This window comes from Felis catus, chromosome B1 (assembly GCF_018350175.1).
Source record: "Felis catus isolate Fca126 chromosome B1, F.catus_Fca126_mat1.0, whole genome shotgun sequence".
Taxonomy (NCBI): Eukaryota; Metazoa; Chordata; class Mammalia; order Carnivora; family Felidae; genus Felis; species Felis catus.
In genome coordinates, this window is record NC_058371.1 from 145,224,322 (window position 1) to 145,244,926 (window position 20,605).

Genomic DNA, 20,605 nt, shown 5'->3' on the forward strand with positions numbered 1-20,605 from the left:
CTTCCAGTGACAGGAGATCTCTCTCTTTCCCCTGACTCTTCCCGCTATGATCTGATTCTTGGGGGGAAGAGCGTCTTAAATTATATTTTCATATAAACTCCTCTAATTTTATTTTTTTAATTGTTTTTTTTAATGCTTATTCATTTTTGAGAGAAAGAGTGGGACAGAGTGTAAATGGGGGAGGGGCAGAGAGAGAGGGAGACACAGAATCTGAAGCGGGCTCCAGGCTCTGAGCTGTCAGCACAGAGCCTGATCTGGGGCTTGAACCTCGGAACTGTGAGATCATGACCTGAGCCGAAGTTGGACGCTTAACCGACTGAGCCATCCAGGCACCCCTAAACTCCTGTAATTTTAAAATATGAAGGAATTCAGGCGTGGTAAGCACCTATCCACTTCTCTCTCCTACCTCTTCCTTCCCAATATACAGGGATTTTCTTTTTCAGTAAACAACAATGTTTTATTTTAAATTCCTAGCCTGTAATTTTATTGTCTACAATATTAGCACAGTACTTGACACACAGGAAACACTAAATAAACTTTTCTTGGTGGACTGCCCAGTTGCCTTATTATATGCCAAGCCCTGTGCTAAATTTCAGAGCTACAAAAAGCAAGAGACAAATATGTGTCATTAAGAAGTTCATGTTTCCCAGGCCATCCGGGTGGTTCAGTGCGTTAAGCGTCTGACTCGTGATTTCAATGCAGGTCATGATCTCACAGTTTGTGAGATGGAGCTCCAGGTCGGGCTCCGTGCAGACAATGCAGAGGCTGCTTGGGATCGTCTCTCTCTCTCTCTCTCTCTCTCTCTCTCTCTCAAAATAAATAAATAAATAAATAAATAAATAAATAATAAAATAAACTTCAAACAAAAAAGAAGTTCATGTTCACTATGCGTGTGTAGGAAAGGAGAATAAGTAGACATAAGTAGACGATCAATATGCAAGAGGAATAGTATTGTGATGGCAGCATATACAACATGCATACAGTCAGAAGATTTGGGCTGCATCTTGTAAGCTGGGGGGGGGGGGCAGGAAAGCAGGTGAGTGGTGGGAAACAGCGTTCCCTACAGAGGGAACAGGCGATATGAGGGCAAGGAGGCATGGAAGAGAGGGCATGTTTGGGGACCAGCATGTAGTTCTCTGGAACTTCAGCATCAGGTGCCAGGAAGGCACCGCCAGGAGGAGTGGCTTGACAGGCAGTGTGGAACAGACCACAATAGCCTTACGAGTGACTGAACAATCAGGCTTACAGACACTAGAAAAGGGACGCTTTGTTCTGGCAAGAAAACAAATGTCTCGTACTCTGAAGTCATGGGGAAAGAGAGAAAATGAAAGGGAAAGAGAAAGTTTGGGATGCCACTTTACACTTTAAATAATGTTTAATGTTAATTGCAAGAGTGTAACTGTCCCAACTGTCCGATATAAGAATACATGATATTTTCCAGGCGTGCCTGGGTGGCTCAGTCGGTTAAGCGTGAGTTTGAGCCCCACGTAGGGCTCTGCACTGACAGCTCAGAGCCCAAGCCTACTTTGGATTCTCTGTGTGTGTCTCTCTCTCTGTGCCCCTCCCCTGCTCATGCTCTGTCTCCCTCTGTCTCTCAAATATAAATAAACGCTAAAACAAAACAAAACAAAAAAGGAACACATGATATTTTCCAAATACAGTGCTTTCCATATAAGAGCTGGCTGAGTTAAGGAGGTATTAAAAATGAAACAGTACTCTCATTATTCAGCTTAGAAAAGGAGACTAGGGGTTACCCGGGTGGCTCAGTGGATGAGGCGTCGACTCCTGATTTCGGCTCAGGTCATGATTTCACAGTTCACAAGACTGAGTCCCACATCAACCTCTGGGCTGACAATGTGGCCTGCTTGGGATCCTCTCTCACCCCCCCTCTCTCTGCCCCTCACCCCCTCACCCCCTCACACTCACTCTCTCTGTTTCTCTCTCTCTCCAAAAATAAACAAACTTTTTAAAAAAAGAAGGAAAGGAGACTAGAAGAAGCATCTTTTTTCCTATGGCTTTCCACTGTGCAAGCACAATGCTGGAATTCAGTCAAGCCTAAACAACACAGGGGCAACACAAGACATAGTATATCTCCAATAGCTTACCATGGGTGTTTCTAACTCAGGGGTAGTGGGACGGGAGGAACAGAGACCGAAATGCCTGCCATTCTCCCTGCCCCAGTTTGATAATGGTTCATTCCACGGAGATAGGGAGCACCTTGCTCTACTCTGCTGCTGACAAGACTTAGAGTCTCACTCTGTGCGGTGTGATCCTTTGTATGACTCCTGCATTCCTAGGCGTTCCTGTTTGGCTCTTCTCTTTGAAACCCGGGAGTGCCTGGCCCAACCTGGCACTGGACTGAGCTTAATGACGCATACCACTCATAGTATGTTCCGGCTGCACCGCCTGGAACATCCACTCCTGTATTACCGCCTGAAAGCACTCCTGTAGGTGAGAGATAACGCTCCCAGTCTGGCAAAAATGTTCATTCTCACAACGAGAGCCAATCGTCCCAAAGGAAGGGCATTCTCTTGGCAAAAGGTCTTGTGGTTTTCTACTCAGGTAGGAGGCGCCTTGCATGACAATTATACCCGAGGCACGGAAAGTCGCAGCACGAGGACGGTGTGAATTCAAACACTGAACACCAATGCGGAAGCAGTGCTTTGAGAAAACACAGTTTTCTTTCGGAAGAGGAGCCCTAAGGATGCAAACTGTCATCTTCCAGAAACCAGAGAACTAAGTCTTTTCTACCACTGTTCCCCACAGCGTTTCACAGAGAATTGAGAACTGAATGCGTATTGCCTGAATGAAATCAAGAAGATCTCTGGGCCCACAGGACTCTAAGCAGGGCTGATTCTTTCGAAATGCTCTTTGAAAAGGTCCCTGCACCAATGCAGGCACTGAAGTGACACCACAACCTTTCAGTTAAAGGAGAAGCATGTGAGCCCATGCTGTGGGCATTTGGGGGGATCTATTTGGATGAGATGCCCTACATAAGAATTGAAAATACGCAGAAAGAAATTTACCCTAAAAAATGTTGAAATAAAATCCAGTTCTGCATTCTTTTGGCGACAAGTTAATCATCTTAACACCTGGTCACTAGGGTGCTTTGTTATCTTGAAGGAGTTTCTGTTTTAGCAGAACTGAAGAACTTCTCTTTCACTTCCTCACCGTAAAGCTAAAAATCAAGACGCTGGGTTGAGACCAATGGTAATCAGTTTTCATTCTGAAAGAAGGTGAAACGGGGTAGGTTACTACGCACAAAGAAGTTAAAAGAACACGCAGTGACCTACAGGCGGTCGCAATGGCACTTAAGCATCCTTATAAGTAGTGGAGTTCCTGAGAAGAGATTGTCCATTGTCAGTATCTTTATGCCCCTTCAATTAACCATAGGCTTTCCTAAGCAAATGGAATGTTTGCTTAGAGATGCCAAATTTTATTTTGTGCCATTGAACATTTACAATTTAAAACAACTTGTGTATCATGCACCTCTGTATCTACACCCCCTGTTAGTACCAAGACTATAAGATCCTGAAGGACAGGAACCATCTCTCACCCACTATAAACTACAGAGCACCTCAGACGCCATGTCCTCTGTGATAACATGTCCTCAGCAGAAGGTAATGTCCCTGCAGCATCCTGCTGTGTTGAGCATCAACACTACCCTTTACCCCAAGATTGTAGCGCATTCTCTGTCTAAATATTCCAAGCCATTCTCCGTCTAAATATTCCAAGCCCTTGAGGAATTAAAAGAAGTTTTTTCTCACCAAACAGCTGGGATTTATGTCCCACATGATCAAGACTGAAAGCTAGCCAAGAGTAGACACATATTAATCAAGTTAAATTACAGTATGGCCATTTTTCTTCCAGGACAATTATCGTTGGCTTTAAGACACAAATGAATCATTAGGGTTCTGAATCTCTCTGGCAAAGAAATACAGTGTGAGCTGAATGCTCAACACTGTGAGTGTCATCAGAACAGCTCTATAGATATGAATTTGCCGAGTTAATCCCCCTTCATTATCTCCATTAGCTAACAATGCACTTGTAGTCACCGCACATAATTACTGCTCTAACAGACAGGGACGTTTGAAATATTAACTTTCCCACAGACTCCAAATCTTCAGTAAGCAGCTCTCAACAATTCATTATATTAATCATATATGTCACCATACTCCTATTAAATATGCATGAGATTAAACAACACCCATGTTGCAAACTGCCCAACATCATTTTTAATACAATTTATTACTTTTTGGATACTGTAATTATAACGGCACCTAGGTGCTGCTATGAGAAATGTAAATTTAACTACCTGGCTTGTAAGTAACCGGTATTATAACCAATTCCACGTTTATTCAATTTTTAACATGCATTCAAGTGAGAATATTTTAAAACACAAAGTATAAAATATTTATGAAGTTAGTATGTACTAGGACATACTGATGTCCAATTTAAAATTGCATAAAGAAGGGATAAATTGATTTTCACAGACTTAATTTTATAGACAAATAAGTAATTCAAAATGGAAATTTATCCAGAAAGCAGCATGTAATATATTGATATCTAAGAGAAAAAATGCAATGAACTATATGATTTGGAGTATTATGGTGTCATATTTCTAATCAATACTTTATAGACTTTATAAATTCTATGTTTATACAGATTAGTACAACAAAGACTAGATTTGATCCAAAAACAAAAGGCAAACATAAATCCCACCAGAAAAATACAATAAAATTTCAAATGAAGGTGAAAAATACATTAACCTTGGATCATATTACTCTAAACTCTATAGTTAGTATGGTCACAGATTATTAAATTAAGCACATAATGGAAATAATAGTAATAGCCACAGTCCATATGGACCAAGCAAGCTCTTACTTAATTTATTGTGTCAGGCAATGTAATTAGAGCTTCCCATTCTTACCTCATCTAAAATTCACAATAACCCAGTGAAAGAGATATTAATATTATTTGCACTTTACAGATGTGAAAAGTGGAGACTTGCATGGATTAAATGTCTTATCCAAGGATACAGAGCATATGGCAGGAGAGGGATCTGACTCCAAGTACATCCTCTCAAACCCGGTCAGCACCCAGCTCCCAGCTCCCTGCTCCGGATTCACTACTTCTTGAGTGGCCTTGGGCAGGTCACCGGAAGTCTCTAAAGCTCATTTCTTTTAGCTGCAAAATGCAAATACTATTAATATATGCCAAAATTACTGAGAACGAAATAAGACAGTTTATTAGAAAGTACCATACGAGTCGTGGAAAAACATAACGCTGATTGTTATGTTATTGATGAGATTGGAAAATAAAGTGGTGAAAAGGAAGAAAAAAACTCCATGTACCGACAGAGACTCAAAATTTTCCAACAAAAATGGTATACCTAGGTAAAAACTTCTGGTTGGTTTACCTTGTTTAACATAGAAACAATTGCATAAAGGCCAATATGAATCAATATCTTTATTATACCTAAAAGACAGATGGATAAGCACTAGCAGATGAAGTTACAAGTGAATAGTAACAGTAGAATTGTAGGCATTCACCACAAAAATGATGTTCACACTACTAGACTTGGCCTTTCCAAGAGTTTCTTGAAACCAAGGGTTTTAAACTTACCTGGAGTCATTATCAGGCCCTAATTTACTATGATCCCGATACCCATTTTGATTTGTGGCGATATTTAAATGCTTAGGCCCAGGAAGGAAAAGTAATATTCAAAAGTCTCATCAATCATCATTTTAGATAAATGATGCAATATCACTGGGCTTCTTTTTCCATAGGGCATTGTGGCTTAAAAAATTATTTCATATGCCTTATGACAACAAAGATCCTAAAAGAAATCTTTAAAAATTTAAGGTCAAGAAAGTGGAATTCACCAAGGTTAACAATGAGAAATAATCTATATATTTGTACATTGAACCCTAAAGATGCAGACTGTGTGTGTGTGTGTGTGTGCGCACGCACACGCGTGAGGCAGCAGAAGGCTATCAGCATGTGATTGTCATGTATCTAGTGGCTTTCCACTTTTCTTAATGTTTATATTATCAATTATTTAAAGAAAGTGTATAAGGCCAAAATAATAGTAGTAATAGGAACAAAGGGGCCATATATGTCTAGCAATTCTTTTATTCACTTTCAAGGTGCTCATGTCACTGGATGAAGAATAAGGGGAGATTTTATCTGCATAAATCCACAAATATGCCAAATCACATTTTCAAACATCCTTACTTGATGATTTTAAGAATGAGTAAAATTATAAGAGTACACAGAATCTCCAAGGTCCTACCTACCTCCTGGCCGTTCGTGCTCTCCGTCAGTGTGTAAAAGCATGGCAATGGGCATCCCTACATTCTTGGATCTTCCAGCTACAACCACATTTTTCCCAAATGTTTCAATCCCTTAAAACACAGAGTTTGATTTAAATGAAGGATCAACAACAAGAAGCAAATTAAGCATGTGAACAGCCAGCTGAAACATTCTTTAAAAACTTCTAATTAAATTTGAATTACTGTGTGGCTTGTCTATAATGCGCCCACATTCATTATTTATAAATATTCTTTTTATGCTTCTCGGATTTGTCACTTCCTCTGTAATTGCCCTCATTAAAAAACTGCATTTGCAAGTTGCCATTAAATTACTTTTAAACACAGAGATTCACGTGAAGATTTAGACATGCAAAGACTTACTCTATATTAACTACTAATTATGAAGTAAGCAAAGTACGACAATGGCAAGCTTAACTGGCAATCAGACTTTCAGTGAATCTGGAACAAAATGAGGTGGGAAAAAGCATATTTTTTACAAAGTTCATGCACTTTACCCCCTAGAGAGCTGCTGAACTTTCAGGGACCCGGAAAGGATGAAAGATACAACCTGCAGATACAATGCACTCTACCTCCTTGGGTATGGTTTCTTCCTAAGTACAATGAAGCAGTTAGAATTAAAGTTTTCACAAGTACTAATGTCCTAAGAGGGTGGTTCTAGGATCTGCTTTCTCTTGGAAATTTTCAGGTTAAATAGTAGGTTAGAAAGGAGAAGATGCTGTCAGAAATGGAAGGGACAGCGATGAAGGTGGGGCAATTACAAACATAAGGGCAATTTGGTCTTGCTTAACATAGCGGTAAATATCTCTATACACCTCAAGGGCCCAAGAGAGTATCACTGTATTTAGAGCACAAATTCAAATGCAAATGACTATAGTAAAACCGTAGGGCATTAGAGATGGCGCATATATGTTCATCAAATTTTGTTTCTAAAAGTAAGGACACACAGAACTCATTTTGGAAAGTGTCCACCAAAATACATTAAGTTTACAATTTAAAAGCAGGGAGACAAACCTACTAGTTGAAAAATTCATGCCCAAAAGGGGCAACAACAGTTACCTATAACCTGGCACATATCTCTCATTTTATTTATTTTAGATTTGTTTTTTTTTTTTTTACTTTTGTCACTTTATAAGTTTCTGTACACCGAAGTTTTATAGCTGATCATTTTCTTTTACTCAGTAGGATGGAGATGTTTCCAGCAAGGCAATGTACATGTGTTCAGTTTGGCATTCAGCACCCCCATCCTGCAGGCCACAAATTACCAACCTGTTCTTTTGATTATTTCCCAAACAGCACTGGCAGTGGCCGGTATGAGAGAATTCTGGTCAAGGCACAGTCTTCCAATATTGATAATATGAAATCCATCTACATCTTTTTCAGGGGCAATTCCATTGCATACTGTTCGCTCATCCACGTGGTCTGAAAAGCAAATAAAATCGGTCTTAATTTTAAAATGGTCAGTTATTTGGAGGTCTGGAAAATGAAATCTGAAGACCTATATTATGATTCAGTATCAGGAAAGGTGTAAAATTCTTACTCAATTCCTTTTTCTTTCCACCAAAACAGTAAGTCAAAATGCTTTTGACTGGTGGTTATAATTAACCAATCATAAGAGTGTATGCGATTACAGGGCCAGAAGTGGCTGGCCTGGTGAAGGGGAAAAAACTGGTATTTCACAAGTTTTATTTTAAAACAATACCAATGAGATCTGGAAAGAGGCCCTAAGTCTTTGCCTCAATAAGTTTACCTACGTATGGTTTAAATTTATGTTTTCCCCATATAAGACACTTATACAATAGGCCTCTATTGAATATTTCTAGGATTACAGATTAAAAGGACTTGTTGGTGCTAAAATAATCATAACATCATGAATGCCTAACTTCCTCCCAAATGACATAATAAAAAACAAATCACACACACACACACACACACACACACACACACACACACACACCTCCTTTCTCTGAAGAACTAGCACACTGATATCCAAAATACCATTTTGGTTTTCCATTTGGAAGGAAAATAACATAGTAAGAGTAATAAACCAAGCAAAAGAGATAGAAGATGGCAATCATCATCTCATTTTGAAAAGTAAGTAGTAAAAGTGAATATTAAAATCAGGGGCTCCTGGGTAGCTCAGTCAGTTAAGAATCTGACATCAGCTCAGGTCATGATCTCACAGCTCTTGGGTTCAAGCCCCGCATAGGGCTCTGTGTTGACAACTCACTGCCTAGAGCCTGCTTTGGATTCTGTGTCTCCATTTTTTCTCTGCCACTTCCTCTCTCTCTGTATCCTTCTCTGTCTCTCAAAAATAAATAAACATTAAAACATTATTTAAAAAAATTAAAATCAGAAGGGACCCCACATCCCTTCTAATCAAGACATTTGATAACCCTAACGTATCCCAAGGAATCCACTGTTTCTTCTAGGCCTCCAAATACAACAGTATTCCTAAGTTAACTAATACGTGCCTAAACATATGTAGAAAAGCATCAGGTATTTTACAACCAATACTTTCTTTCCTTATAGGAGTAAGGGAAATAGATTTCATGTTTTTGACTGACTGCTACTTAAAGTCCCCTAAAGTTTCTCCCTTGGAGCCATGACTTGAAGAAACAATCATGAGATTCAATAGCATCAATTTTTTCACAATGGTTGTAAAACATTTTTGACCCATAGAATATGTGCAAAAAACTAGCCACTTAAAATCCTACCCAAATGAATAGGAAAACTGGTATTATTCACTCTGTGTTTCACCTCTATTTACAATCATGAGGTAATTAAATCATACCACAAAAAAAAAAAGTCCTCAAATTATAACCATAATATTACAATAGAACAGCTCAGGGACTGCCTTGAGAGACCGGTCTATAGAACCACAACACTGTGTGTTGGGTTGTATGTATGTGTGTCCATATATGTGTATGGGTTTATATGTATTTAGCATTTAATTGCCTTTGGACAATGAACAGGAAAAAAAAAAAGAACAAATTATTGGTTTACTTTCCATCCAAGGATTTTTACATGTCTATTTAAAAATACCTCCTTCCACTGCCTCAATGCCTGTTGGCTAAGTGTAAGCTCATTAGCATAGTAAATAATCCCTTCCTCGACCTGGTTGTATCTTCTTCCTAAAGCCTCCTCTCCAAGCACTCCATCCCTTTCCCAACCACCATTATGACTTCTTCTTCTCTAGTCACACTAAGCAGTGTCCCATTCCCAAGCCCTTAGCATTAACTTTTGCATTTTTGTGCTATTGTTCGTAAAATGCATGATGACCTTTCCATAACTAATTCCTTCCTCCCTGTTCTTTCCCACCCTAGTCATTCCTAACAACACATTGATCGATTGCCACCTGTTCCTTCATCACAAATTGAAATGACACATTTTCCTCCTCTGCTCTCCCACAAAGCTGCTATAAAAAGTACTTACTACATGGGCGCCTGGGTGGCTTGGTCAGTTAAGTGCCCCACTCTTGATTTTGGCTCGGGTAATGATCTTGTGGTTCATGAGATAGAGCCCCAAACACATCAGGCTCTGCACTGACAGTGAGAAGCCTGCTTGGGATTCTCTCCCTCCCTTTCTCTCGGCCCCTCCCCTGCTTACAAGTGCTGTCTCTCTCAAATGAAAGAAATAGACTTAAAAGAAAAAGTACTTAGCACATTATTTCAGTTAGTTGATAACATTAGTTATTAATTATCTCTCTGGCTTATGAGTGTGAGCCTTAAAGGGCACAGACCTTGTCTTATTAAACCAATTCACCCATCGCTTTCTCCACTCAGTTGATGGCAATTCCATCCTTCTGAACTGCTTGCCAAAAAAGTCTGGAGTCCTTTTGACTCACAGTCAACATCCACTCCATTGGAAAATCTGTTGAATATTCCTTTATAATGTATCTAGCACCTCATTAGTCTCGCCGTGTCCACTGATACTAGTCTGGTTTGAGTGGCCATTAATTCGCCTGTGAATTCTTATGACAGCATCCCAATTAATTCCCTGCTTCTACATTTGCATCCATACAATCTATTCACAGAATAGCAACATGATTACACTTCTGAAATGCACATCGTATCACAGGAGTCTTCTTTCCAAGACCCCGCATGATGTGTACTGCTCCAAAACTTTAGTTGTCTGTCTGATCTTATACTGGTTACTCTTCCCTTGTCTTGTTCTTTTGGTGTCACTCTGCATTTCTTGCTATTCTCCAAATATATCAGGCATTTCCCACATTGGTTATAGTTCTTCTGTCTGCCTGGAGGCTTCAAAACAAACAGTCACTTTGGCCAAAACCCCCCCTTCTTTCAAATCTTTCCATAAATTCTATGTTATATGTAAGGACTATTCTGACCACATTATTTAAAGAAGGCTCCGCTTCTGAGGATGGTGAAGTTGTTTATCTTGGACCAAACTTCTCACAGACAATAACTGTAAACACTGGAAAACACATGTAAAAAAACAATGATCTATAGTTGTAATGTACACCATCGTGCACTGTACCTTGCTGGTGTAATATACAGCATGATCACCATAGTTAATAATATTGTATTTCATATTTGAAAGTTGCCAAGAGAATAGATCTTGCAAGTTCTCATGACATGAAAAAATATTTTGTAACTACATATGGTGACAGACGTTAACCAGACTTACTGTGGTGATCATTTTGCAATACGTACACATATGGAAGCATTGTGTTATATACCTGAAACTCATAGAATGTTACATACCAATGATACCTCAATAAAACTTTTTTAAACAACTACTATTTAAAATGAGCCATCTGGAAAACCCTGGAGAGTCACTAGAAGCAGGCAGATTTGGAGGAGAGTGGGCCTCTGAAAGAAAGGGACGCCACTCAAAGAATTCAAAGGACAGCTAGAATTTGGATAATAATCTGCAGTCTTACCTGCTTAAGGAATCAAAGCACAAAGTTTGTGGCTACCAGAGCAGCTTAAAATTGAAGGGATATAACCAGAAGGGGAGAAAGCCACAGAGCGGAGACTCAAAATATATCTATAAATTCTCAAATCTCTGACTCCTGAACAATAAAAACAGGAGGAAAAACTCCAAGAAGCCCATCCAAGGCTAAGAGAACTAAACACAAATTGCAGCTGTGGTTCAGCAAAGACAAAACAAAAAGCTTAAAGTCCTCAGTGTGATAGGCATTTATAAAAACACAAAACCGGGGGGCCTGGGTGGCTCAGTCGGTTAAGCGGCTGACTTCGGCTCAGGTCATGATCTCACGGTCTGTGAGTTCAAGCCCCGCGTCGGGCTCTGTGCTGACAGCTCGGAGCTTGGAGCCTGTTTCAGATTCTGTGTCTCCCTCTCTCTCTGACCCTCCCCTGCTCATGCTCTGTCTCTCTCTGTCTCAAAAATAAATAAACGTTAAAAAAAAAAAACACAAAACCTTACAGCAAATATTATACTTAATAATGAAATATTGGATCTCCCTCCCCTCCCCAAGACAAGAACACAAGGGTGTCCACTCCCACCACTTCTTTCCAGTGTTTTATGGGAGATCCTGGCAAGTGTAATAATATAAGGAAAAGAAAAAAGAGGCCTAAGATTAGAAAAGAAGAATTAAAATGCGCTAGTCACAGATGGCACGGTTATCTATGTAGAATATCTTAAAGAATTTACAATACAACAAAACACGATAACTAATAAAGTGGATTTAGCAAGGCCAGAGAGTGCAAAGTCAAAATTGATACCAAAAAATCAATGGTATTTCTGTATACAAGCAGCAACTATTTGAACATGAAATTTCAAAAATACTGCTTACAGTAGTTTACAAATCATACCCTACTTAGGAGTAAATTTTTTAAATTTGGAGGGTGACACCTATAATGAGAACTATAAAACACTGTTGACAGATGACCTAAATAAGCAGAAGGTATGTTGTGTTCACGGACTGGAAAACTCACTAGTGTGAAGATGTCAGTTCTTCCAAATTGATCCGTACGTTCCATGTAATCTCAATCATAACTCTATGAGAACTTGTGGTAAAGGTTGACTGCTGCTTGAAACCATATGACTATGCACAGGAATATCCAAAGCAATCTTGAAAGTGAATGAAGTTAGGGGACTTACGATCCCTGACTTCAAGACTTGCTACAAAGCTGCAGTGGTCAGGACAGTGTGGCACTGGTGTAGGGACAGACAAATACATCAACGAAACAGAATAAAGAGCCCAGCTTCAGATTCACATTTATATAGTCATATGATTTTTTACAAAGATGCCAAAGCAATTCAATGGAGAAAGTAAAAACTTTTCAGTAAAAGCTACTTGAACAACTTGTTAGCTGTATGAGGGGAAAAAGTGAACCACAATCCCTACTTCATACCATACAGAAAAATTAATTATAAATGGATTATAAATCTAAACATAGAAGCCAAAACCGAATAGTTTCTGGGTGAAAACTTTAATTTGTGTGCCGGGTACAGGCAAAGTTTTTCTTAGAATACAAAAGCATAAGGTACAAAAGAAAAAAAAAACTGATTCATTAGGCTTCAGAAAAATTAAAATGTAATGCCTCTTAAAACACAACATTAACGAAATAAATACCAAGCCAAAGGCTGGGGGAAAATATCTGCAAAATACATACCTGACAAAGAACTCGTATCCAGGTACAGAAAGAACTCTCAAAACTAAATCATGAAAAGATAAATAACTCAGTTTTTAAAAATGAGCGAAATATATAAACAGGCATTTTACAAAGGAAGGTATTCACATGGGCAATATGCATGTGAAAAACACAGACCAGTGGATCCCAGAGGGTGAGGATGAAGGTAAGGACAGGGTTGACTGGGAAGGAATCAGAGAAAACTCTCTCTAGTGATAAAAAACATTCTACATTCTGATAGGGGTTTAAGTGACAAGAGAATTCACATTTTTTTTTAAACTTACAAAATAGTACACTTATGATATGTGTGCTTCAAGGCAATATAAATTTCACATAAAAACAAATATTGATCTGCAGTGAATGATATGCACCCTGAAGTTTTAGGGATACGTGTGTGTTCCTACCTGTAAATGTTTCAGAAACAAGATGGAGTGATGAATGAATAAATGGATAGACATGTGACAAAGCAAAATAGCAACATGTTAACGGTTACGGAATCTAGGTTGGGACCATCTGGGTGTGCATGTGCCATTCTTTCAACTCTTCCGTATGTTTGAAAAGTTTTCATAATAAAATGTTGAAACAACAAACATCCAACCTGTCCCCCAACATCTTGATCCCCTTTACCATGCTCTACTTTTTTTTTCCTCATAGCACATTAACTTCTAATAAATATGGATGCATATTTATTATGTTTACTTTTTATTGTCTGTTTCTCCTGCTACTCCACAAGGACATAAAGTTTTGTCTTTCTTTTTTTTTTCTACTGTATTCCTAGCACAAAGAACAGTACCGGAAGAGGAGGGACTCAATACTTGTTGAATCCATGACTACTAGCCCTGAATTACAGATGAAGAGACTAAACCAAACCAGTGGACAACTAGGAACAATTAGAACATGCTGCCATAGGGATTCTTCTGCAACCTCTGACATCCATCCTTTAAAAATATAATGAGGGGCGCCTGGGTAGCTCAGTCTGACTCTTGATCTCGGCTCAGGTCATGATCTCACGGTTTTTGAGTCTGAGCCCTGCATTGGGCTCTGCGCTGACAGCCTGCTTGGGATTCTCTCTCCTTCTCTCTCTGCCCTTCCCCCACTTGCACGTCTCTCTGTCTCTCTCAAAATAAATAAACATTATATATATATATATATATATATATATATATATATATATATAATGAAAAACCAATTAAAATCATTAAAATCTTTGTCAGTATCTTTACATCTACGTTGTTATGTATCTGGCATTTTATATCTTCAAATATAAATTTGAAGTCAAAGATTCATGTTTGTTTTTCGTTGATGTTTTCCTTTTAGGACTTGCAAAATTAGAAATTTCAGGCAAAGCTTTATGCTCATAGGTTCAAGTCCACACTCTGAACATAAATATAAGGCCCTTGAAAATTCACTCATTTATTCATTCAGTAAATATTTACTGTGCATCCACCATGTGCCTGGTACTGTTCTGAAGATTCATGAAACACAGTGAACCAAAGAGACACAATTCTTACCCTCTGGAGCCTTCTTTCTAATGGAGTAAATGTCTGCCTAATCAAATTATTTGGCCATAGTCTCTTAAGGAGTTAATTATTTTGTAGGAGTAAATAAGAGAGATACTTTTGGAAGCGGTGTTTCCTGTTCTCAAGCCAATAAGTAATATTTAAATTACACCCTTTGGGTTCCACATCAAGGTTTCGAGACAGAAAATACTTATCAGGTGCTTACCACTTACTTGCCCAACATCGTTTAAGAGTTGTTTCATCACTGAGGAGTGAGGGGACAAAAAAGGAATGGGAAGTGAGTCTAATCTCGCTGTGCTACTCCACCCCCAAATTTGGGAATTAGTAGAGCTTGGAGGTGGAGTAGGAGGTGTTGTCGAGGCCAGAAAGGGGTGGATCTGGCCCTCCACCCTTCCTTAGCCTCTTTCTCCTATAGCCACAGAAACTGCACAGGACATTGCTGGGAAGACTTACTTCACCGGCTGTGAACAAAAATGTAATGGAGTGGGAACCTACATATAACACAAAAGTTGCTACCTTTGCCCCTCATAATTCTCTTGAGTGACCTGAAGAGTACATGCAGATCCAAACGTTGCCTTAACTCTTCACTAGTGGTATTGAAGACACCCTGGTTTATTAAGCCCTCAGCTTCCTAGGCGCTAGACACAGTGACTTCTGTCTAATATGCCATACTGCCCTCGAAGCGGTGCATATTCCATGGAGGAAGACACTCGGATGAGCAAGCAGGTCTATTCTAATGAGCTTCTCTTACACACAAGGGAAAAGAAGAGATGTGTTTTGGGGCCCTTGCCTGCCAACTTCTCAAGGACAGTTCGTCTCCACTGTTTCCTAACTACTTCTTACCCCTGGTGCCCGGCACTGAGTTATGTGCAGATTGGAGAAATGCTGTTTGAACTGGTAAATGAATGAAAAGGGTCAGAGAGCAATCATAGAAGCAGATCTTTTCAAAGGTTTTGACAAAGAAATATTCAGATGTTTCAAAGGGTCTTTTGATTTGGTAAATTCTTTACCAGTGCTGAATGCGCTCAAAAATAGATGAGGACATCAGGGTAAAGGAAAAAGAAAAAGGTGAAAAGTACAAGAAGTAATTACTCTTGTTCCAAGAAATTCTGGATTTTGAAGATACTCTGGGTGTCTTCAAGTTACATCATATAACCTACTTATGACAGCAATTGCTCAAAAACAGGGAATTCTATAGATCTTAGGGACCTCCGGAGGGTTTCCACCTGGGAATGAATAGGAAAAGACATACATGGCTACAGGGATCAACCCACCCTACTAATATGTAAATCATATCAAAGTAATTTACTCAGCTTGCAGTATAAACCATTAGCCTTTTTAAAAATCACTGCTTGCTCAATGCTGCCACCATTTGGTTAACATACCCCACTTGTAGGACAATTATCTTCCACTTTGTTCACCTTGCACATAAGTTTGTTGATAAAATGTTACCTATAAGAAAAATTTTTTACGTAAGTGATGAACCACTAAATTCTACTCCTGAAACTAATATTTCACTATACGTTAACTGACTGGGATTTAAATAACAACTTGAAACAACGAAAAAAAAATTTTTTTAAGTGTGGGGAATTTAAAATTTTAATTTTAAATTTAAATCAGAAATCAATATTGTTTGAAATCTCTCTTTTTTCCATATGAATAAACTTCAAATGCACAAATTGGTTACACCATAATTCATGGCTTGTGACACAATCTCAATATTGATCCAAGCATGGTCCAACTTTAAAAAATTGTTTTTCATAATAAGCTAGGCATATGCAAATCCACTACCCAAAACAAAAATTATGGCCTTGATAGTAACCTATATTTAAGCACACAGTACATCTATTAACCCATCCCTTTTCCTGCTCCGACCTAATGGAAACTTCACCCCATGTGCTGGGCTTATCATTACCTTGACTTCCTTTCCTTGACAGTTTTATTGCATTTATTTGTATTCCCAATAGATTTGTTTTTCTAAACACAGCTTTAAGAATACTTGAATATAATAGACCTCACATATTTAAGGTATATAATTTGATAAGCTTTGACATATGTATACGCCTATGAAACCATCACCACAATCAATGAACACATTCGCTACCCTGAAATTTCCTCATGACCCTTCCCTCCCTCTCTTTCCTCTCCCCTCACCTCCAACCACCAGTAACCATTTGCTATGGGCTGAACTGTGTTGCCCCAAATTTATATATTGAAACCCCAAACCCTATTGTATAGTATTTAGAGATGGGGCCTTTGGGAAGTAATTAGGTTTAGATGAGGTCATCTAAAGGTTTAGATGAGGTCATCATCAGGATAAGGTCCTCATGATGGAATGGGTGGCCTTATGAAAAGAGATACCAGAGGCAGTTTGCTCTCTCTCTCTCTCTCTCCACTGTGTGAGGATACAAGGGGGGGAAAGGGGCTGTCTGAAAGCCAAGAAGAGAGCTCTCACCAAATCCAACCATGCTGGCTGGCACTCTGATCTCAGATTTTCAGCCACTAGAATTGTAAGAAAATAAAGCTTCCATGAACATGCATATACAAGTCTTTATTTTAATATGTATTTCCTTTTCGTTTAGGTAAATATGGAGACATAGAGTGGCCGCACCATATAATAGATACATTTAAGACACTGCCAAACTATTTTCAGAATGAACCATTTTGCATTCCCACCAGCAACACATCCTCACCAATATCTGGTATGGTCAGCAGGCTTTCTAATTTCAGCCACCTTAGCAGGTGTGTAATAGAATCTTCTGACAGTTTTCATTTGAACTTCCCTAATAACCACTGATGCTGAGCATCTGCTCATGTGCTTATTTCTTCTGTGGTGAAGTGTCCATTCAGATCTTTTGACCATTTTTGGTATTTATCCTACTTGAAGTTCTCGACAGTTTGGTGTCGGTCACTAATTTTGGAAAGTTTCAGCCATTATTTCTCTTGCCCTGTTTCTCTCTTCTGTTGGAATTCCAGTTGCGACTGTGATGTACCTTTTGAAAATGTCTTCTGGTTCTTGGATGTTCCGGAGGGTTTCCCCACACCCCCTTCTTGTTTATGTCTTTGCATTTCAATTTAAGAAGCTTCTCCTTGGGGCGCCTGGGTGGCGCAGTCGGTTAAGCGTCCGACTTCAGCCAGGTCACGATCTCGCGGTCCGGGAGTTCGAGCCCCGCGTCGGGCTCTGGGCTGATGGCTCAGAGCCTGGAGCCTGTTTCCGATTCTGTGTCTCCCTCTCTCTCTGCCCCTCCCCCGTTCATGCTCTGTCTCTCTCTGTCCCAAAAATAAATAAAAACGTTGAAAAAAAATTAAAAAACAAAAACAAAAAGAAGCTTCTCCTGGCATATTATCAAGTTTACTGATTCTTTTCTTGGCATGTCCAGTCTACAACTGAGCCCATCAAAGCATTCTTTATGTCTGTTAGAGTAGTTTTGATTTCTAGCATTTCTTTTTGATCATTTCTTAGAGATTCCATTTCTCTGCTTTCATTGCCCATCTGTTCTTGCATGTTAGCTACTTTTTCTACTAGAGCCCTTGGTATATTAATCACAGTTATTTTAAACTCCCTGTCTAGCAATTCTGAAACCTTTGAATCTTGTTCTGATGCTTGTTTTGTCTCCTCAGACTGTTTTCATTTGCCTTTTGGCATGCCTTGTGATTATTTTGTTGAAAGCCACACCCAGGACTAGGGGCCCAGGAGCTTCTCATTCTTATTACACCTTCTGCCTCCAAAAATTCATCCAAATTCCATTTAAAAGTTCCTATCAGTTTACAGCTCCAATAGCTTCTATTCAGTGTGAGTAGATCCTGGTTGTGAGTCTCTGAATTTGCCTCTCTCCAGATTTTGGGATGCTGGTTTGCCCTACAAACCTCAGTTCTCTGACGAGTCAAGAAGAGGACTGATCTTCAATCTGTTCAGTTTTTTCTTGTAAGGACAAAAGGACTTACATTATTCTGGCTAGGACTTGGGTTTTATTTAACTGGGTTGTTTTCATTTTCTTGACAGTGATTTTTGAGAGCTCTTCTTTTTAAAAAAATGTTTATTTAGTTTTAAGAGAGAGAAAGAGAGAGAGAAAGAGCATGCACACACATGGGTGAGGGGAGGGGCAGAGAGAGAGGGGACAAACCCAAGCAGGTTCTGCACTGTCAGCACAGAGCCCAACTTGGCGGGCTCAATCTCACAAACCGTGATATCATGACCTGAGCTGAAATCGAGAGTCAATGCTTGGGGTGCCTGGGTGGCTCAGTTGGTTAAAGGACCGACCTCAGCTCAGGTCATGATCTCATGGCTTGCGAGTTCAAGCCCCACATCAGGCTCTGTGCTGACAGCTCAGAGCCTGGAGCCACTTCGGATTTTGTGTCTCCCTCTCTCTCTGCCCCTCCCCTGCTCATGTTCAGTCTCTCCTTCAAAAATAAATAAACATTTTTAAAAATTAAAAAAAGGTGTCTCGCGTCCATGAAATATAGCCAGAACAACACTAAACCATCCTGCATACCTAGAAAACTGATTGGAGGATTAACACAACAATCTGCACAATCTGAACCACAGAATTCAGCAGGTACGCGGTGCAGAGAGGTGAATTTGGGGAGAGGCTGCAGAGGGTAGGGAGCCGCTTTTGTGGGTGGAGAGGACGCAGACTGGGGCGGGGGGAGAATACGGGAAAGGCACCCCTCTCCAAATGCAGCTGGAGGGAAAGTGGAAAATTAGAAATAGCTGCAGGGACTAAACTAAAAAGGGAGAAAGGAGAAAGGAGAGGGTTTAAATGCCATTAAGACTGTAAACAAGGGGAGCGCAAAGTCTGCAACTCCGCAGCTCAATACCTGGTGGTGCTCTGGTGTGAAGGGCGAATCCCCAAGAACAGAGTGGGGTCTGGGAGGTTCTCGGGCCACATGGGGAAAAGCGGTTCCACTGCTGGAAGGACATTTGGTAGAGACTGTTGAAGACACCTGGTCCCAGCAGACCCCTGAAGGCCGCCACATTTGCTGGTGCTGGGGCAAGGTCGTTGAGGGTGAAGCCTGGTGTCAAATGTGTGTTGTAATTTTCCACAATCCCTGAAACGCTGCTGCTACACTATCTCGCGAACTTTTTCTGGGGCGGCTGGTGTCTGGCCGCAGTCTGGGGCACCAGCAGCAGCAGGGTCCAGCAAGCGTTCCTGGGAGCAGCCAACAGTCAGCCATTGCTCATTTGGCCATTGGTTGATGAGACCCTCCTGCAGAGGGGCGGAACAGGTCAAAGCTGCAGTCCTTCACAAGGGGCCAGGGAAAACAGCCACATCTGAGACAAAACTCGGGAGACAGGTACTGCCTGGGGCCTGGTCACAGAGAGTGAAAAAGCATGGAGTGGACGAAAGATGAAGACAGACAACGGGTGCACAATTGCTGACCTGGGAGAACAGACTGGGTAGCTGGGTGGCACCATTTTCACCACTCCTGCGCATGCACGTACACACCTATGAGCACAGCAACAATCCACCCCAGGAGGCTAGCACCGCCATCTAGTGGAGAGCAGAGCCATTACACTGAGCCCCGCCCAACTGGGCCAACTTGGCTCTTCAGGAACACAAGTCTCACCACCGGCTTAGTTTATAGACTATAAAGTGCTACATAGACTGACTTCTAGGGGAAAACCAAGTAATTTCAGTCCTACTTCAATCTGTTAGCAGGTCCATCTATTCAATTTTCTTTCTTTCTTTTTTTCTCTTTTACACTTCTTTTCATTTTCTTGAATACAGAAAGAGAAACAATTCATTTTTATTTTCAATTTTTATTAAAAATATTTTCCTTAATTTTTATTACTATATTTTTTACTTTTGTGTAAATTTTTTCAAATTCTATTTTACTTCTGTCATTTTATTTTAGTCTACTTCAGTGTAGTCACTCTTTCAAATTTTCAAACAATTTCCTTTTTTTCTTTCTGTTTCTCTTTTCTCTTTTTCATTCTCTTCTTTTTCTCAAATACAGAAAGAGAAAAACTTAATTTTTACTTTCAATTTCTATTAAAAATATTTTTCTTTAATTTTTTTACTACATTTTTTGCTTTTATGTAATTTTTTTCAAATTCTACTTTACTTCTGTCAATTTATTTTAGTCTACTACAGTGTATTCACGTTTTTAGATTTTCAAACGATTTCCT

General features: G+C 39.7%; 1 protein-coding gene across 2 annotated transcripts in view; it reads right to left on the reverse strand.

Annotated features, from left to right (window-relative positions):
• The window catches only part of MTHFD2L (methylenetetrahydrofolate dehydrogenase (NADP+ dependent) 2 like), a 145,772-nt gene that overhangs the window by 88,391 nt on the left and 36,776 nt on the right, over positions 1 to 20,605 (reverse strand). The window contains exons 4-5 of one of the 2 annotated variants that reach the window (XM_023253046.2): positions 7,602 to 7,754; positions 6,300 to 6,407 (exon numbers count right to left, since the gene is read on the reverse strand). In XM_023253046.2, the coding sequence (XP_023108814.2) occupies positions 6,300 to 6,407; positions 7,602 to 7,754 (261 nt within the window). The remainder of the gene's footprint in view (positions 1 to 6,299; positions 6,408 to 7,601; positions 7,755 to 20,605) is intronic. The other variant, XM_023253047.2, reaches the window with a different exon arrangement.